Source organism: Betta splendens, chromosome 4 (assembly GCF_900634795.4).
Source record: "Betta splendens chromosome 4, fBetSpl5.4, whole genome shotgun sequence".
Classification (NCBI taxonomy): Eukaryota; Metazoa; Chordata; class Actinopteri; order Anabantiformes; family Osphronemidae; genus Betta; species Betta splendens.
This window is the reverse complement of record NC_040884.2, coordinates 28,693,588-28,709,917: the sequence shown is the minus strand read 5'-3', so window position 1 is coordinate 28,709,917 and position 16,330 is coordinate 28,693,588. Positions and strand designations below refer to the sequence as shown.

The 16,330-nt window shown below is 42.9% G+C and overlaps 1 protein-coding gene across 5 annotated transcripts in view; it reads right to left on the bottom strand.

The window, feature by feature from the left end:
* Window positions 1-913: 913 nt before the first annotated feature.
* gabrb3 (gamma-aminobutyric acid type A receptor subunit beta3) overlaps window positions 914-16,330 on the bottom strand; it is a 25,559-nt gene continuing 10,142 nt past the window's right edge. For 2 of the 5 annotated variants that reach the window (XM_029146283.3, XM_055508065.1), the window contains 9 exons: window positions 15,469-15,560; window positions 15,312-15,379; window positions 8,070-8,290; window positions 7,112-7,194; window positions 6,289-6,426; window positions 5,322-5,474; window positions 3,865-4,109; window positions 3,258-3,338; window positions 914-2,589 (listed from right to left, as the gene is read on the bottom strand). In XM_029146283.3, coding sequence (XP_029002116.1) covers window positions 2,242-2,589; window positions 3,258-3,338; window positions 3,865-4,109; window positions 5,322-5,474; window positions 6,289-6,426; window positions 7,112-7,194; window positions 8,070-8,290; window positions 15,312-15,379; window positions 15,469-15,560 — 1,429 coding nt within the window. In that variant the 3' untranslated portion in view covers window positions 914-2,241. Of the gene's footprint in view, window positions 2,590-3,257; window positions 3,339-3,864; window positions 4,110-5,321; window positions 5,475-6,288; window positions 6,427-7,111; window positions 7,195-8,069; window positions 8,291-15,311; window positions 15,380-15,468; window positions 15,561-15,635; window positions 16,033-16,330 lie in introns of those variants that run through there. The other 3 variants (XM_029146285.3, XM_029146287.3, XM_029146284.3) reach the window with 3 other exon arrangements.

The following is a 16,330-nucleotide window of genomic DNA, read 5'->3' as shown; positions in this document are numbered from 1 at the left end:
CTTTGTTAATAGCACATAACATCGTGATCACTCTTTGGACCACTCGTGCTCGACTCACATCTTTAAAAAATCATCTTACCTATAACTCATATATGAATTTTTTCCTATTAGATGCTTCCTCCAGTTGATAAAAGCCAGGAAGACACTTTCCTGGCTTTTATGTGACTTAACAGTCAAGAGGATAATTAGAAACGTGGATGTAGCAAAACACAGCCGTGGTGGTGTTTGACAAAAACTAGATGGAAGGAAACACTGAGAATAAAGGTGGCTGATAAATGATTAAAGGCGTGGTGACAACTGTCTTGGGGGATGTAAAAATCATTCAAGTGCTGATTGAACCATTTTCCTCTTGCTTTAAGTCGTGCATCTCAACAGTTGTACCGGTTTCCACTTGTTTTGCATATTATCCTAATATCTACATGACTGATGGACATATCATGTTTTTGAGCCTAATAATTTGATTACCTGGTGTTAGGAAGGCATTTGTTTCTGTGTAAGGTGTGGAGGAAAACATTTGTTTGGTTGATGTTTCATTTTATAGATAATGAATCTTATTAAGCAGAAAAACATGCCATGGTCTCTAGATGTGGAAGATAAAAGCAAGGATAAAGCTTTTCAAGGATATGATAAACAGGAATATGTCAGGCCTTCACACTAGAGCGTTTCAGTGCTGCTACATTAGATGTGGCACTTCTGTTTGTTCCGGAGGTTTGGGCTCCGACAATGGGCGTCGCTGAGCTGCGCAGACGTCTGACAGGTGGCGTCCTCCTACTCCTCCTAACGTCCCCGACCAAGCGGTGCAGATGGTGCGGTCTGGTCGGTGTGTTGGAGGTGCTGTTAACTCCCCCCACCACCCACCCCCATCCTTACGTCTCACCCTCGTCTTTAGTAAGGAATGGACATAATCACAAGCTGTGACACTGCGTTTTATATTTACAACACAAAGAAAATGGTCATAATCGTACGTGGGGCTGACGAAACATAAAACGTGGCCATGAATCACTGAGCAAAACACAGGTGACAACATATCCATGTCACTGACGTGAGCTGAAAGAATAGTACAGTATTTACATTACAAGGAAATCTGAGCAAATCTGTAACAATGAGGCTGCATGAAAGTCACCGTGTGAATTATGCTGTACAGAATAAATTAACTGACAAAAACATGAAGTTAGTGATCAGACATTTTACACGGTCTCTCTGAAGACCAAGGAACTTTACTGTTTTATACTTGGTATAATGTGAACATTAAAGTAACACATCTTTTGGGAAATAATCCTCTGCATTCACACAAGTCAGATGAATAAAGTCACAGGACTGTAGTGGTTATACCATAAAGGTATTAGCTTGCATGTACTGCAGCGTAGCCTAGCTTAGCATGGAAGGATGTGAATGGAGGAACATTGCGCCTCACTTAGTCAAATCAAATTGACTAATTAATAAAACTGGCTCCACCATTTTCTGCTTTCTATATCATTTCAGTAAGGAATCCCTGTTCCCTGCACACTCATCACCCACAATTTGCTTTTAGGTTGGGAAGACGGTGGTATTCATCAGTATACCGTACAAACTCCAACTTAATGACGAAGGTTTTCTGAGGTCTTTTTCTTGCCTTGCAGCCTGATGGCAGAAGGCCCTGGGTTATGAGTGGCTGTGGCCCTGTGATGGACTGGCGGCTGCTGGGATGGGCTCCGGCACACGAGCCATGCGAGGATAAAGCAGCTGAAGACGAGTAAGTGAGTGAGACCCACTGTTCTGCTACTTAACTTGAAGCATTCTAATTAATGATTGAATTAATGATTAGAGCTGCTGAATGCTTGCAGCTTGTCAGTGAGTCTGCTACTAACTAGGCTACATAGAATTTCTGTTAGTCCTTTAAAAAGCTGGACTATTAGCTTTCATATTTAATCTCGTCTCATTTGACTCTCAGCAGGAAAGCAACCAGGTACAGTACACTACATTTCCCAAAGAGAAATTATGGTTACATGTGTAAAGAAGGAGTGTAAATACTCTGACATAAGACAGATCAACCCATAATATCAAACGTAGCAGGACTGAATGTCTGTAGGTAAATCCTTGTGGCTGTGCACAATCAGAGGCACGGAGCCAGAGTGTCTCAGTTCTCTCATCAAAGTCTGGACTTTATGTTGTAAAAAATGTTCATAAGAATGACACCATATTGTCTTCGCTCATTCAAAAACAAGAATGAGCCAGAAATGGGTTTAAAAAAACATCAGTGCATTAATTGACATAATAAAGCCAATAGATAAGGTTGAAGAGGGAGAAGGTGCAGGGGAATATTATCCGTGACCATCTGTCAATGGCGTTCACGTCAGTGAGGTCCGGGATTTTGATTTTGAGCTGAGACGACCGTCTCCGTAGGCGCGTCTTCTTTAGATGCGCGTTCCTGTCCATGCTGTGGCGGCCCGGCTCGCGCGGCCCACTCGGCTTCCTGTACTGGACCCCCGAGTTGTCGAACACCATGGACGTGGAGTTGTGAGTCTCGGTCACGGTGGTCGTGATTTCATTCCCGCCCACCTCGTTGTGAATCTCCAAGGTTGTCAGCAAAATGTTCCCCTGGGAGTCGACCTAGGCACAACAGACAGGAGCGGTGTTAAAAATGGGCCGCGAGCCGAGGCGCCGGTGACTGATGACACATGTGCGCTCGCGTCAGACCCCAGAGCTGCGCTCCTCTAGCCGGCTGACGGATTACATCCTGGGAAACAGAGACCGGCCTTCAAAAGCAGGTTTCCTGTCCCAAAGTTAAATCACTTCTCACAAATCAGCTCAAGGTTGAACTAGATGGCTCTAATACTATTGCTTTCTACACAAAAACAAATAAATCATACAGTCCTATATGACAGAAAGCGGCACAAGATGCTCATAGTAATACAGCAGGGGTCACAAGACACAAGCAGAAGCCACAAGGTGAGGTTTGCTTTTTTTGTAAGTAAACCAACTTTGGGAATATTAACAGGAACGGCTGATGTGTTTCTTATAGCGACAGGTTGTTCTCAGCCTTAGGAGTCTAGTATGAAAACATATCAGTAGTTAATATTGACTCTCAGCCAAGTATTATTTAATAAACCACAAATACATGACCTGAATACTGAGGGCTGCACAAGGGGTACAGTTATGGTGATGATGACACAAATGAGTAGTGCTTTATTCTGCGAAGGTCAAACTTTGCTCGGCAGCAGCAAAGTTTAGACAGAGGTCGCACAAATGTGGCACAAAAGACAGTAGCAGGCACTCACCCCTCGTGAGTGACGGTGCCCTTGTACCTGATTGGACTGTTTTAAAGACGAAGACTTGCAATTGCCGCCTTCCAAGCCAGACTAGCCAGGAGAAACACAAAGGTCTAAGGTTTGGCCCGGAGCTGGCTGAGCTTCATTCAACCAAAGCACACGTCTCAGGAAGCTGATCCTCTAAATACTTTGTAAGCCATGATCATAGCATTATTGATCTCCACACAAATCCTACAATTCTGGGCTCATTTTGCTAAATAAGGTATGTCTGGCTCTGTGAAACGACTCAATGATGTTTGCCTGTAATAACAAACTTTCAAAAGGTAAATTAAGATTTTAATTGCATAATGTGAAACATGACTTTGAATTGAGTTTGTAGTTATAGGCTTTGACTTCAGTTCCAAGCTAAGCGATTTAACCACTATTACTACTTCACTAAGATAATACCAACACATGATGTTAGATTAAAAGAGTATTTAGTCCAAATAGAAATGAACACATAGATATGAAACCTCTAAAATAAAAGCCTGTATTAAACCACAGCCACAAACCAGATCTGCTGTTCTGAACGTTCCCGCTAATCTATGCGAAAGCATCAGTGTTACTTGATTCTCACCTTGGGCCTGTCAAATTTATTCCGGTCATTATTTGCCTTCTGTGCCCTCTCGGCCAGTTTCTTCTGCATCTGCGGGCCTCTTCCAAAGAAGATGTAGTTGACAAAGGCATATTCCAGCAAAGCCAGGAAGACGAAGACGAAGCAGCCCATCAGGTACATGTCTATAGCTTTGACGTAGGGGATCTTGGGCAGGGTCTCTCTCAAATGGGTGTTGATGGTTGTCATAGTCAGGACAGTGGTGATCCCTGAATAAAAAACACATTCAATGAATTCAGTGTCACCATGTTGTGAATGTCTCCTTGTGGGAAAGTCAGAATATTCAGAAACACTTCATGGTTTTTAGCTCGCATAGCATTTAACAAACAAACAGACTCAGCAGATCCTCCACATATACAGCAGTGCTCTAGTTCACTCGACCGGCCACCGTGCATGTGCTGTGTATGTGTTCGTGCCTCCTGGTTGGCTCTCCAGCCTGGATACTGGGCCTGTTTTTGTCGATTCAGGCTTACATAATTAAACCCAAAACATTGCACTGTACAGTATGTGTGGGAGTGTCAAGAGCAGTGTGGGTACATGGCATCGATTTTTGCATAACAAAGGGATCAGGAAGAACCTAAACTCTCTGAAAGCGGTAAAGAGACGGTTACTCAACAAACCCTGAAATATCTCTGCTGCTGTACTGACGATGTACAGCTAGGGCTAAAGAAAAGGCACAAACCAAGCTCTAAATGAAGACATTTCAGTGTGGTTGTCAACTATGTGTATTTAAGAAATTTCCCCATTGTGGGACTAATATATTCTATTACTGTATACTGTAAATAATTGTTTGAATGCAGTGACTTAGCTGTAAATATCATTACACATCAGTATTAAATTCCATGTTATAGGTGTTAGAGATGACTGTACGTTAAACAATCTGTTTGCTTAAGCATTTCCCCAAAGTGTAGAGAACCCCACGCTCAATAGCTCAAGATCAGGAAAGTCCACATACAGTATTCTAAAATATGAATAAAACCTTTAAATGTTTTAACTGCCTAGTCTTGAATTGTGGTCTGAGTCCCTTGTCATGAAATCACCTGGACACTGTGTGTACTGTTCATAACAGTCAAAACAAAGTATAGAAAGATTTCCTTAGTTCATAGAACAGTACGCTTCAAAGAAAAAGCACAACAATATGTATGTATGATGATGATGTAACAGTACAGTTAAGGACAACAACAACAGGAAATGTATGTTATAATGTAACTTATTCAGTTCAGTTATACAGTATTTCAGACTGTGCCAGTGTTGAATCTCCTCTTTGATCACATCTATCAGATTTCTACAGTCGCTTTGGGAGAGAGGTGGCCACTGTTCACAAGGCTCCGGGCCTAAACCATAAAACACAGACATTCTCCTGAAGGTGAAACTACTGTGCCGGCCTGAAGTCAATCTGCACCACATGGGACACATCATACCTAATGCAACTCTGGCAGCCGAGGCGTCATAATTTATCCAGAACGACACCCAGGACAGAATAGTGATGAGGATGGAGGGCATGTACGTCTGCAGGATGAAGTAGCCGATGTTTCGCTTCAGCTTGAAGCTCAGAGACAGCCGAGGGTAGGCACCTGCAGCAACATACGGAGAGGGCAGAATGACCATATATCTCTCTGGAAAGTCTTTTATGCACTTAAATAGTTCAAATGTATCCTTGGGACTATCTTAGAACCTTCTACTGTACAAAGAGGTACAGCAGGGCACCTTCCTCACCTCACTGCTGTGTTTATCATTAGCGGCACCGCGTGAGCGCTCAATTTGTTTCCTTGCTCATTTGCACCTGAATACTGAGGGGAGCAAACTGTTGATGAGATTAAACCGGAGATACTCTAGTGACATCGAGGTGTGTGTGAACTCCAGGTATCACTAGTGTCTGTAATGGTAACGCGAATGTGTCGCCCTACGTGCAGCCTCACCCAATGAGACGGTGTTAAAAGCACCAGAGCCGTCTCAGTAGCATCCCCTTAGAAATGTGCGGACAGCATCCATCCTCCTTGTCATTAATTCAGTATTTAGAATAATCACTGTTTTAGTCCCTCTGAGGTTTTGTTTTATAGGAGAATAATTCAAGCTGTTGGCGTTCTGCAGCATTAATACATAATTATGCTGCTGTAAGTACACCCACCATTCTTCAAAGGGGTAATTGTGTCTCTAATATCGTTGCCTGTTTTGGTGTTGCAGTGACAGAGATGTCATATGATGAAGAATACGGTGAATTAAGAAACACAGGAGATCCACTTGGCTCCTCATGTCACCTGAATTGTCCCAGTTAAGTATTTTGGGAATCTGTTACAGAAGTTTTTTTCCTCGCTCACACAAATTTGTTTTTCTCTGTTACAGCTTCATTTAATTCAATCAAAGTTGTATATCAAAACTGTGACCCACCTGTGGAAAAGACCACGTTCCTGGACACCAGTTTGTAGTCTACTATGGAGAACTGAGGAAGCTCAATGCGTGTCACACCCGTCACAGCAGTTTCTCCTCCTTTCCAGTAGAATTCAATATCGTCCGTTGTGTAACCATCTGCAAAGAGGAACACGTAAAACAAGGCAGGGTGTGATTCATTTAGGCAGAGGAGCACTAGATAGTTTTCATTTTCTTACATATTTAAACTTTGATAAGATAGGATAAGATAAGATATATCTTTATTCATCCCACAATGGGGAAATTTCTGTGTAGTAATGTCTTTTATTTGCTTAAGTGAAAATGTGGAAGTCCCATAGCCACAGCTGATTTGCAGTAAGTCATTACATACAGAATACTGGGTAAAAGCTGATTGCATGCAATGTAGTGTAAATCTACTGGGGATGGATGCCACTGCGGCAGTCAGACTTAAACCACTGGCCTGATATTCATGACTGGAAATAGTTTAATGGAAGCATAGACAGCCAAACATATCACCAAGAATGATGAACCTGGACTGATCATTACCATTCCTCCGATATGGAAATCACTGCCTGCTTAAATAGCCAAAGTTATAAAAGTAGCAGTTTCAACCGGAGAGGGTGAAGCGAACAATCTCCCTGCGATGCGACAGCTTAATAAATCGAAACCAATTCAGCCGTCGGTGCAGTTTCTGTCTCCACGAGATGAGAAGTGTGAGAACATTTTTATGAGAATCTCGACGCTTGTTCATATTTTTAAGCGATGAAAAAGTACGGCCGTCCGCTGAATTTTTTTAAGCACGAGACACAGGGCTTTAACTTACAGCTCTCAATTTCCAGAGTGCAATTCTGTTCATCCAGCGGGTACCGCCGCAGATCCATCATGCACGCTGCTGTTGTTGTGATTCTGCGTCGAAACAAAACCAGAGAGAAATGTGCGTTACTTGGGTTTAATGGTCATTCACGATGACAGAACTAGAGAAAAATGCATACAGACCTGCTTCCTATTAGCTTGTGTGGATAAAAATAATCTTACCAAACAAATCATTACATCTAGACAATGACATTCATTATTGTTTGTTTGACAGTCCAGCTTCTTGCCAATTACTGCTAATGGAACTTAGGACGGTTGAGATCCAATCCTGAGGAGCTCCCCAAATAAACATGAGATTAGTTATAAGATATCAATTGATGTGAGACCCACTGGGCTCACATTAACTCATGAGAATTACATTAGAAATGTCTTCAAGAAAGAAAACATTTAACCACTTCATGCACAATAGTTACAGTATGTAAAGCAAACAAGAGAGCAAGGCGATTAGATTTACTCATCTACCTAATGTAAGTGCATCACCATGTAAAACAATAAGAGTGAGTCATATTTGGATCTTGTGGAAATCAAGTAGCGCTCCATCTTTTTTTGCATTAGGCCCCAACAGAAAGGTTTTTAATGGAGTCATACACAGTGAAAACCTGTGTTCAGGTATGGCAGCAAATGGCCAACGGGCAGAAACAAATAAAACAACAGGAAAAAACACTGGGAAGAGTGAAATTACCTGCAGCCTACAACAACAGCAAATGTGGTAGCACAGTTCAATGCACATTCTAAAATTGCATATTGCACCTTTAATTTACACTCCGTGGTGCCAGTGTGTTAAACATTCCTCCTGAGTTGCAATTAACAAATCAAGCGACACTTGATGCCAGTGCCTGATGCCTTTTCACGTCACAGACCTGGAGCCAGAGGAGAATCCCTCATCTTGGGAAATGACGAGCGCTCACCTGAGGCCGTAGAGGACGGTGCCATCTGGGTGGAGTCGAATCATGCGGTTCTTCACAGTGACACCGTGCACAAAGGACTTCTTGTCATTAAGGAAGTAGGTGTCCGGAACCCATAGCTGGTCTGCTACTCTGTTGTCTAACGTCAGGTTGAGAGGGATCCCAGCGTAGGCCAGTCTCTTATCTCTCCAGTACTGCTGGAAGTACATAGTCAGCGTGTAGTCCTGTGGAAACAACAGCAGACATACTGTAAGTGCTGTCCAAAATGCAACGGACAATGCAGCATTGGAAGCAGGAACAGTTTAGACTTGTATGTAATAATGTGCAGGTCCTGTACAGGAAGAAATGCACACCCACAACCTATAACGTACTGTACGGTGGTATTTTCATGTTGTAATGCAGCTCTTTGCTCGCTTGGATTTGTCCCGCTGAATAATGTTTTAAATAAATAAGCAGGTCTCAGGAAATAAACACGAACTTGGCCGAGCTGAAAGTGCCCACATTTCAATCTGCTGGGTGCAATGGCACATACCTAATAAAAGGTTCAGCCTGGGTTTGCTTTGGAGAAAAAAGCTGTGCCTTCCATTCTTAATACAGAACCTTTTAAGTAACATGAGTCAATGAGAGTACAGTGAACGCACCACTGATAAAATACGCACAAAATAACAGTATGACATAATAAGTACAGTGTATGAACAGTTGATCATATGAGCCTGTGTTTACACAGTACATCTACTGCGTTGCCACTACTACGAGTGCAGGGTTTTCAATTATTGAAAATAAGAAGTCTTTAGTCTTCAGAAAAAAGCTAGAAAAAGACAAATCAATGACTGTGGGAAGGTGTTAATTCTGTAGTAAGCAGTGGCTGAGTGTTCTTCCAGCGAAGCCCATGCTTGAGGCACGCTGTTTTATTTTTTATCTTCTTAGAGATGCCTTCACCCTCTGCGAACAGAATGCTCTCATTACACTCCCTCCCACATGCAGCAGAGGTGTGGGATGGGTGAATCAGCTTTACACAACAGCTCTTAGTGTATACTACAGAGTTGGAGCCCATCTACCAACCCGCTTGCTTCATGTCTGGACCGCAGCTATTTTGGGCAGCTTTAGATCTCCAGATCCAACCTCATGGATGTCGATTCATGTTATTTATACGTGGACAGGAAAACAAAATCATGCAAAAAGGCTGTTCTGTGTGAAGCGTCCAAGTGGAGAACCGAGAACCAGTCCCGCCAGTTAACAAACACACACAGCTGTGAAGACACAGAACAACAGCGAGAAGTGTGTGATTATAATTCAAAACGAATGGGATGTGCTGGTGAAGCAGCCATTGACTGTGACACATGAATCTTGTAAAACACTAACTGAATGTACTGTAGTTAATGAAAATATTGAATTATCATCTGGTTTCATTGCAAATGAAGTGGAAGTGCAGACCATTAGTTTCTTGCACTGCACCGATAACTGCTTGATAACACATGCTTTCAAGCAGCTGACTACCAAACATTATGAAAGCACCTGTAGATGTCATTTATTTTGGTATTTAGGGGCACCAAGGAGTGACGCTGTGCTTTGTCAGCTGTGCAGAGCGCACGAGAAAGCGCTTTGCTTCCAGCATCAGGGACTAAACGAGTCCCAGCGGGAGGATGAGACTGTCGTGTCATCCTCGGCTCACGGAGTTCACATCTCGTACTCAGACACGGTTACTGTGTGCCAGTCAAACATCGTCTACGTCAACTTTACACCGGGATATCTGCTGGGAATACAGGAATAGCGCTCAGAGACGCTTGCCCTGCGCAAGAGTGTGAGCTTTCATCACTCGGTATGACAGCTAAGTGTTCCCGGTAGGATTCAGAAGCCTACTATATATGTTTTACAAATCATGCATTTAATAGTTTCATCGCTCTGCGTTCTCCCACACATCCTTTAACAAACACTTTACTAAATGATTTTATTTCATCATCGCACAAACAGGCTTCTTGTAAGAACTATTATGTGATGAGAGCAAAGTGATGGGGAGCTATTTCTGTGGAGCATAGAAGCATCAAAAGGAATAATCAGAATGAGCTGAATTGAAAGCTAGCAGGTGATCACGTGATCTCTTGCAAGATCCAGGTAGTAAGTGTTAGGTATTTATGCAAACTTGAGCCATCTTGAAACATCTCAGCTATTAATCCAGTTTATTTATCTGTTACCATGTATTCAGCATTTTAAAATCACCGATGCAGGCATCAGAAACAGCTGCATTCATACATTATTTCATCAATTAAAAAACAAACAATGTTTTAAAAAAAGAAAAAGTACAACCACTTAAAAGTAACTTAACTAGTGTAAAGTAATGTAGTTAGTTTTCCATATAAAAATTTAAAATAGGGTCTACATTATTAAGGTGACAGCTGGAACATTACTGTGACTTTGTGACATTAAAACCCCTGAAGTTGCGTTTTCATTTCCAGCCCTCTGTCGGAGCGATAGTGGAAGTGATTTGCTGCACAGCGCCTTTATATTCCAACACACCGTTGTGTAACACTAAATGCAGCACTGCTCCTGCACACTGCCAAACTCAGCATGTTGTGCTGTGGACTACACTAGTACGGTATTTCTAGCTGAGGTTTCCTTACTGTACCTTGTGAGTACCTGGGGCCTGAGGCCTTTTGGTTTGGAATGTATAATACAACATCTGTAGTATGGGTTTTTAAGGGTGACACTTTCCCTGCAGTAGGCAGGAGGTGGACAATGTAAAAGGTTTAAATGGATGGGTGTTTTAGCACAATGATGAATAAGTCTTCCTGCTGAGTCATACTGAGGCTAGATGACAAACATCACCACTGGGAGTTCCTACTGAACTTTACATTTTAAGGTGGATTCTGTCCTGAACAGTTGATTCTGTGCAAAGTCTAGGAACTTGGACAGATTCCTCATAAATATACAATAAATCGTGTTCCTGGAGTACGATGGCATGAAATGTCTGGGTAACAAGGACAAAGTCAGAAATATGTTAATAATTGCATCTCCTAGACAACAAGCTCTGTGGTTCTCCCACACAGATTATATTGGGCCCAAACTGTTTGAGAGTCTGGCTGTTGTTATTAATAAAAGACAGGTTTACTCATAGTATGTGAAAACAGCTAAAGATCTTGTCAAGGCATCGGATTTGGTCTGTAGCTGTCGTTAGTAGAATAAGAAAACAGCCTGATGATCAGGTGGAGCCTCCGAATGTTTAATTATACCTGCTGAATTACTCTAAAGCTACAGAGCAGATATCAAGGGGTTAAAGCAACATTTCATCATCAGCGCTTCCCTCAAAATGTCTCCTGCTTTGCTCCAAATCTCCTTTTAGTAATGTCAAATGATTCCCCGCGGAGGAAAACCTGTGTATGTGGAACAGAAAGCATCCAGCTTTTCCTAAAGGTCAGTGAGATAAACAACTTCAGTCAACTTTCCCTTTTTCTCGTCCTCTCTTCACATTGGAACCAGACATGCAGCAGAGCAACACAATTACAGATCATGACACAAGTGACACATTTTTAAATAACAACTTTTTGTGTAAACGTTCTTAATGCATTTAGCTTTTCTTTATTGCTTATTAGTAATCAACAGTAGAATATAAGAAAGTCATAAAAGTCTCCCACTTCTAGAAGAGTGGTTGAAGCATATGAAGAGACATGCACTGCATTGCAGATCTAATCTGTTCCCCCACGCCTCTGCTCTTACAGCAGATCCAACAACGGACTCTGATTTACTAAATGCAGCGTCTGATCCTGTTAACAGATAAAAGCTACTGCAAATAACGCACATTTACACACACATGCGTGTGAAAACACCCCTAACCAGCTTCTCAAGCGACACTTCAGTCTATCAAAACTGCTTTGAAGGGTTGAGATACAGTGCAGTAGGTGAGTGACTGGCCAGGGAAGAATATCCCACGTCTTTCCTGTTTGCTATTATACATTTGCAACAGTGGAGTCTTATCAGTTGGCAGGGTTTCACCTCAAACTTCCTCCTGATACTTTTCTTAGCAGTCAGGGCATCATTAATCTCCCATGGGCTCGCTCCACTGGCAGCCACTATGACACTGCCTCCACCATGTTTGACGCATGGTGGTTCTTTGGTCCAGTCCTGCTGCTGTACTTCTCTAAACCTTCCTCTTCCCACCATCATGGCTCTAGACGCTGTGAAAGGCTTCTTGCAAACCGTGGGTAGAATTCTGTGGTCTTCCAGGCTTTTAGCTGAAGCTGAGCTGCCAGTTCATTCCTGCAACGTATCCTTTCCTCAGTTCATTCCTGTTGCACAGTGTTGTTTTAGGCTAATGACAGCATCCTTTCTTTACACAGAACCATTTTAGTTCCTCCGGTTGAACAGTCCTGGCCGTGTAATTATTACAGTACATTATTTAAGGGTATGTAAATGAATGCTTAATTCCACGGTTTGGTCAGACCCCTTGAAATAAAGCTGAAAGTCTTGGCTTCACTCACATCTTCCATTTTATATTCAGTGTGTGGACAAACAGAAGCAAAATGCCAAAAACATAACTTCATTCTACTGCTCGAACTCTATTATGACAACGACTTTACATTTGTACTACAGACGGAAACACTGTTAATTATCTGCATCTACTCCATGTTTTGACTTGTCTCCATAAATTCTGTGAAGGCTTAATAAAAGTTCACATCTGACAGAGGTGGCATGAATCAAAGTGTACTATAGGAAACTAATTATCTTAACTTAAACACTAAGAATAAAACATCCACGGTTTGTCTGGACAACACAAGGCCAAGGATCATAGTGTGTGTAGAACACAAAGAGTAGTAACATGGAAGCTCTTACAGAAATTATCCATCTAAATCTACTCCCAGCTAATCTGACTCAGTCATATAGTAAGTCAGTATAAGACAGCAATACTAGCATTGATAAAACCTTCATTTGGACATTTACAGTCTATAAAGACCCGGAAATAACCACTCACTAAACCAAGCATTGCTACTGGTACAGTCAATCTACGAAAGACGCTTGTCAAATTGTGTTGTATGACAGCATGAGATCATTTTATTAACCCGGTCAGTACAGCTGGTTCTGCCACTGTCGTAGTGAATCAGCTATGCAATGCCCTTTGCTTCACCACGACTACACGAGAAGGAAGAAAACGTCAGTACTACTCCATATATTCCACTAGTATATATATAGTACAGTCACATCTAAAGTCACATCATAGATAAGATACTGAATATCCTCACTAAACACTTAAAATGTAAAGGATTTACTCAGCTATTACAGCTGTTACTATATACAGCAGAAGCTACTGTTTATTGACCTATTTACAGGTAAATTGAAATTTTAGCCCAAACTGAGAATTAGCAACAACCAAAACTGAGCGCGTAACACATGATGATGTCCACCTTCTATTTAAACGTGAGGCACAGCATGGTTGTTTAATAAACTGTGGTTCACTACACAATCCCAGTGCACGAGGGGGACGCTTCATAAACATGCAGGTTCATCTGCAGCCCTGAGACGCTCTGGTGAGCAAAATGTGAGAAGATGCTCCAAATGTCAAAGCCCTCTGGAGGGGGAACTGCACTGCAGCACAGGCAAGAGAGAAAGGGGCAACATCATTTTGTTGAGGTCCTTATTCAGCAGTTAAGGGCAAGTTAAAAGAAGATCCATAACTCTGGGAATTCAGATGAAAGAACTGTAGAAATTAATGAAAGCAGCGCTTATGTGAGGTCATTTAGCTTCGTAAACCACAGCAGAGTGTAATTTGCTCAAGCAGCCTGACTGATGATTCCTCTTTGTCCCTGAGTGTGTGATACCACATACAGTACATCTTCACTTTGACTACTGACAACCAGTGAATATTTGTTAACTGTCTTGTTTTCTAGATGTGTCCAGCTCCATCTGCATGCCAAGAACCATTAACACAGATTACGGCCGCCTGTGAGGAGGCCAAGCAAAGTGGAAGAGGTGTGGCTTCAGGTATGCAGCGATGCTAACGTAAACCCATCATAACTGCTCAGAGGATGAAAAATATACATTACTTGCACAAAATGAAGCACAATCAAAAGGCTGAAGACTGTTTTAATCTATAGGTTTTCACATTTTTTGTCTATTTACTGTAGCACCAATAAAACTATACTACAATCACTTACTTACACGAGAAATCCAAATTCAAATGCTAATTGAGTTAACAGGAAGAACTGCGCCTATTATAATATAGTATGTGCCTGTATAATGATTTTGCCCTGGCTTCTTCTGTAGCGCAACCACACTTAGACTAACATGACAAACAATGGGCACCACCTCATTTGAGAAATATGCATCTCCATTCTCACTGGGAGTGTTTAGCTTCTCTGTGGTTTCCAGCGCTTCTGCTGCCGCGCTGAGACGCATTAAGATGCACCACGGGTACATTTCATCGTGCATACTTGTCAGGACAGCATGTCAGGGGCTATTTCCTCTTGGTACCATGTGATCAGGCATCAAGCTCTGTCAGCAGTTTAGGCCAATGATATATGGCGTAGAGGTATTAAACTGTTGAGAGCGTTTGATGTGGCTGCCCCAACACACACGCAGGCACGCACACACACACACACACACACACACACACACACACACACACACACACACACACACACACACACTGGAGGTCTGCTGTAGTATCTAGATTTAAAGGAGAGGACAAGGCGACAGCACTTATTGACCTTATCTTATCACAGGACCATGAAGGCAACACTAAAGCCACATAGCCAGTGAACCAGGATACAAAACCATACTAGTGCCCATAATCTAATACAACAGATGACCAAACCACTCTGGAAAACACGGGGATAAACAGCTTCACTGCTACAAACTCTTCTCCTTTTACATATTGGACTATTTCGATCTAGTGTTTTTCATCTGTTTTTGCTAATTTCGCTTTCAGATCAGAGTTAGTCAAACAGTGGGTGTTTGCAAGTAGCAACTAGTGGTTTTATTTATGCACAATACTGTACAGTACATACATATAAATACCAGCGATCTATTATTAAAGGTAATAAAATCCGTTACTACGTATTGGGGTTGTACAGTAGCATCAGTAAACAGCTTGGAATAGCAGCATTTACTGTACAGGTTGATTTTAATATGAATATCTGCCAAGTGGATGAGCAAAACCTGCCAAGTGATTCACTCAATCTGAATGAATTATTTATTATTATAGTATATGGCGTATGACGGTGCAGATGAATGGATGAGGGTGCGTGTTGATCTTACCATGTTGACTTCTGACACCATGTCGATACTGGCCACGTCTAGACTCATGCCGACAGCAACCGGTGGACCTGAGGACGCACGTACGCAGCACAGTTAACGTTGGCCTCGGGCTAAATGCACAGCAACACAACGGAGGAGCCCACACACACTTCGGTACCTCCAAAGTCCGGCCGCAGCCGGATGTCGTATCCCTTCAGCAGTTTGTCCACTGTCTCTTTGACGAAAGACATGTTCCCCGGTTCGTTGACGCTGAAACGGAGAAAAGAATCCGGACGTAACTCTCTGCGAAGACACGCACGCACGCGCACGGTCCCAGACACTCACCTCTGGGCGCAACACATCACTGCGACGAGCAGCGGCAGCGAAATAACGTCCACGCGCCCCGTTCTCCCGCTCCCCCACATCCCTCGCGCGGTGTCTGCGTGTCTGCGCGCTGTCCAGCCTTCAACAGATGACTAAAGGAAGCGGCCGCGGCGCAGGGCTGCCCCTAAATCAGGTGACACGTCCTCCACATGATGTTCGCCGCCGGCTCGCGCCTCGCTAACGCGCTCCGCGAGGCGCGGGCGCCTTTACCGGGACGTCGGGCTGCGTTCGTCTCCGGGAAGTGAGCCTCGCGCGCGGCGCCCCGCGTCTCCATCCCGCGGCTGCCAGCTTTCAGCTCACACTACAAAATGTCTGTCAAAGAATTCAAATACGGATCCACGTGCCACCGGGGGGGGGGTCTCGGGGGAAGCTCCTAGATAGCTCGGAGTTCGGAAGATGACTTTACGTCAGCGTGCGTAGACGGCCCCGCTAATGAAGAGAGGTCACGTGTGACGGATGTATACAGTTTAGGAGGTTGTTTAAATAAACGGTGGCATCAGACTTAGTGGAGCAGAGGTTCCTAAAACCTGGAAGTGACTGTGTGCGCGCGCGCGCGTGCGTGTGAGCAACAATAACATTATATTATTATTATTATTATTATTATTTAGCTTTTTTATAAAACATAAGGAGCTCCCAAGCAGCCTAAGTGACTGCTT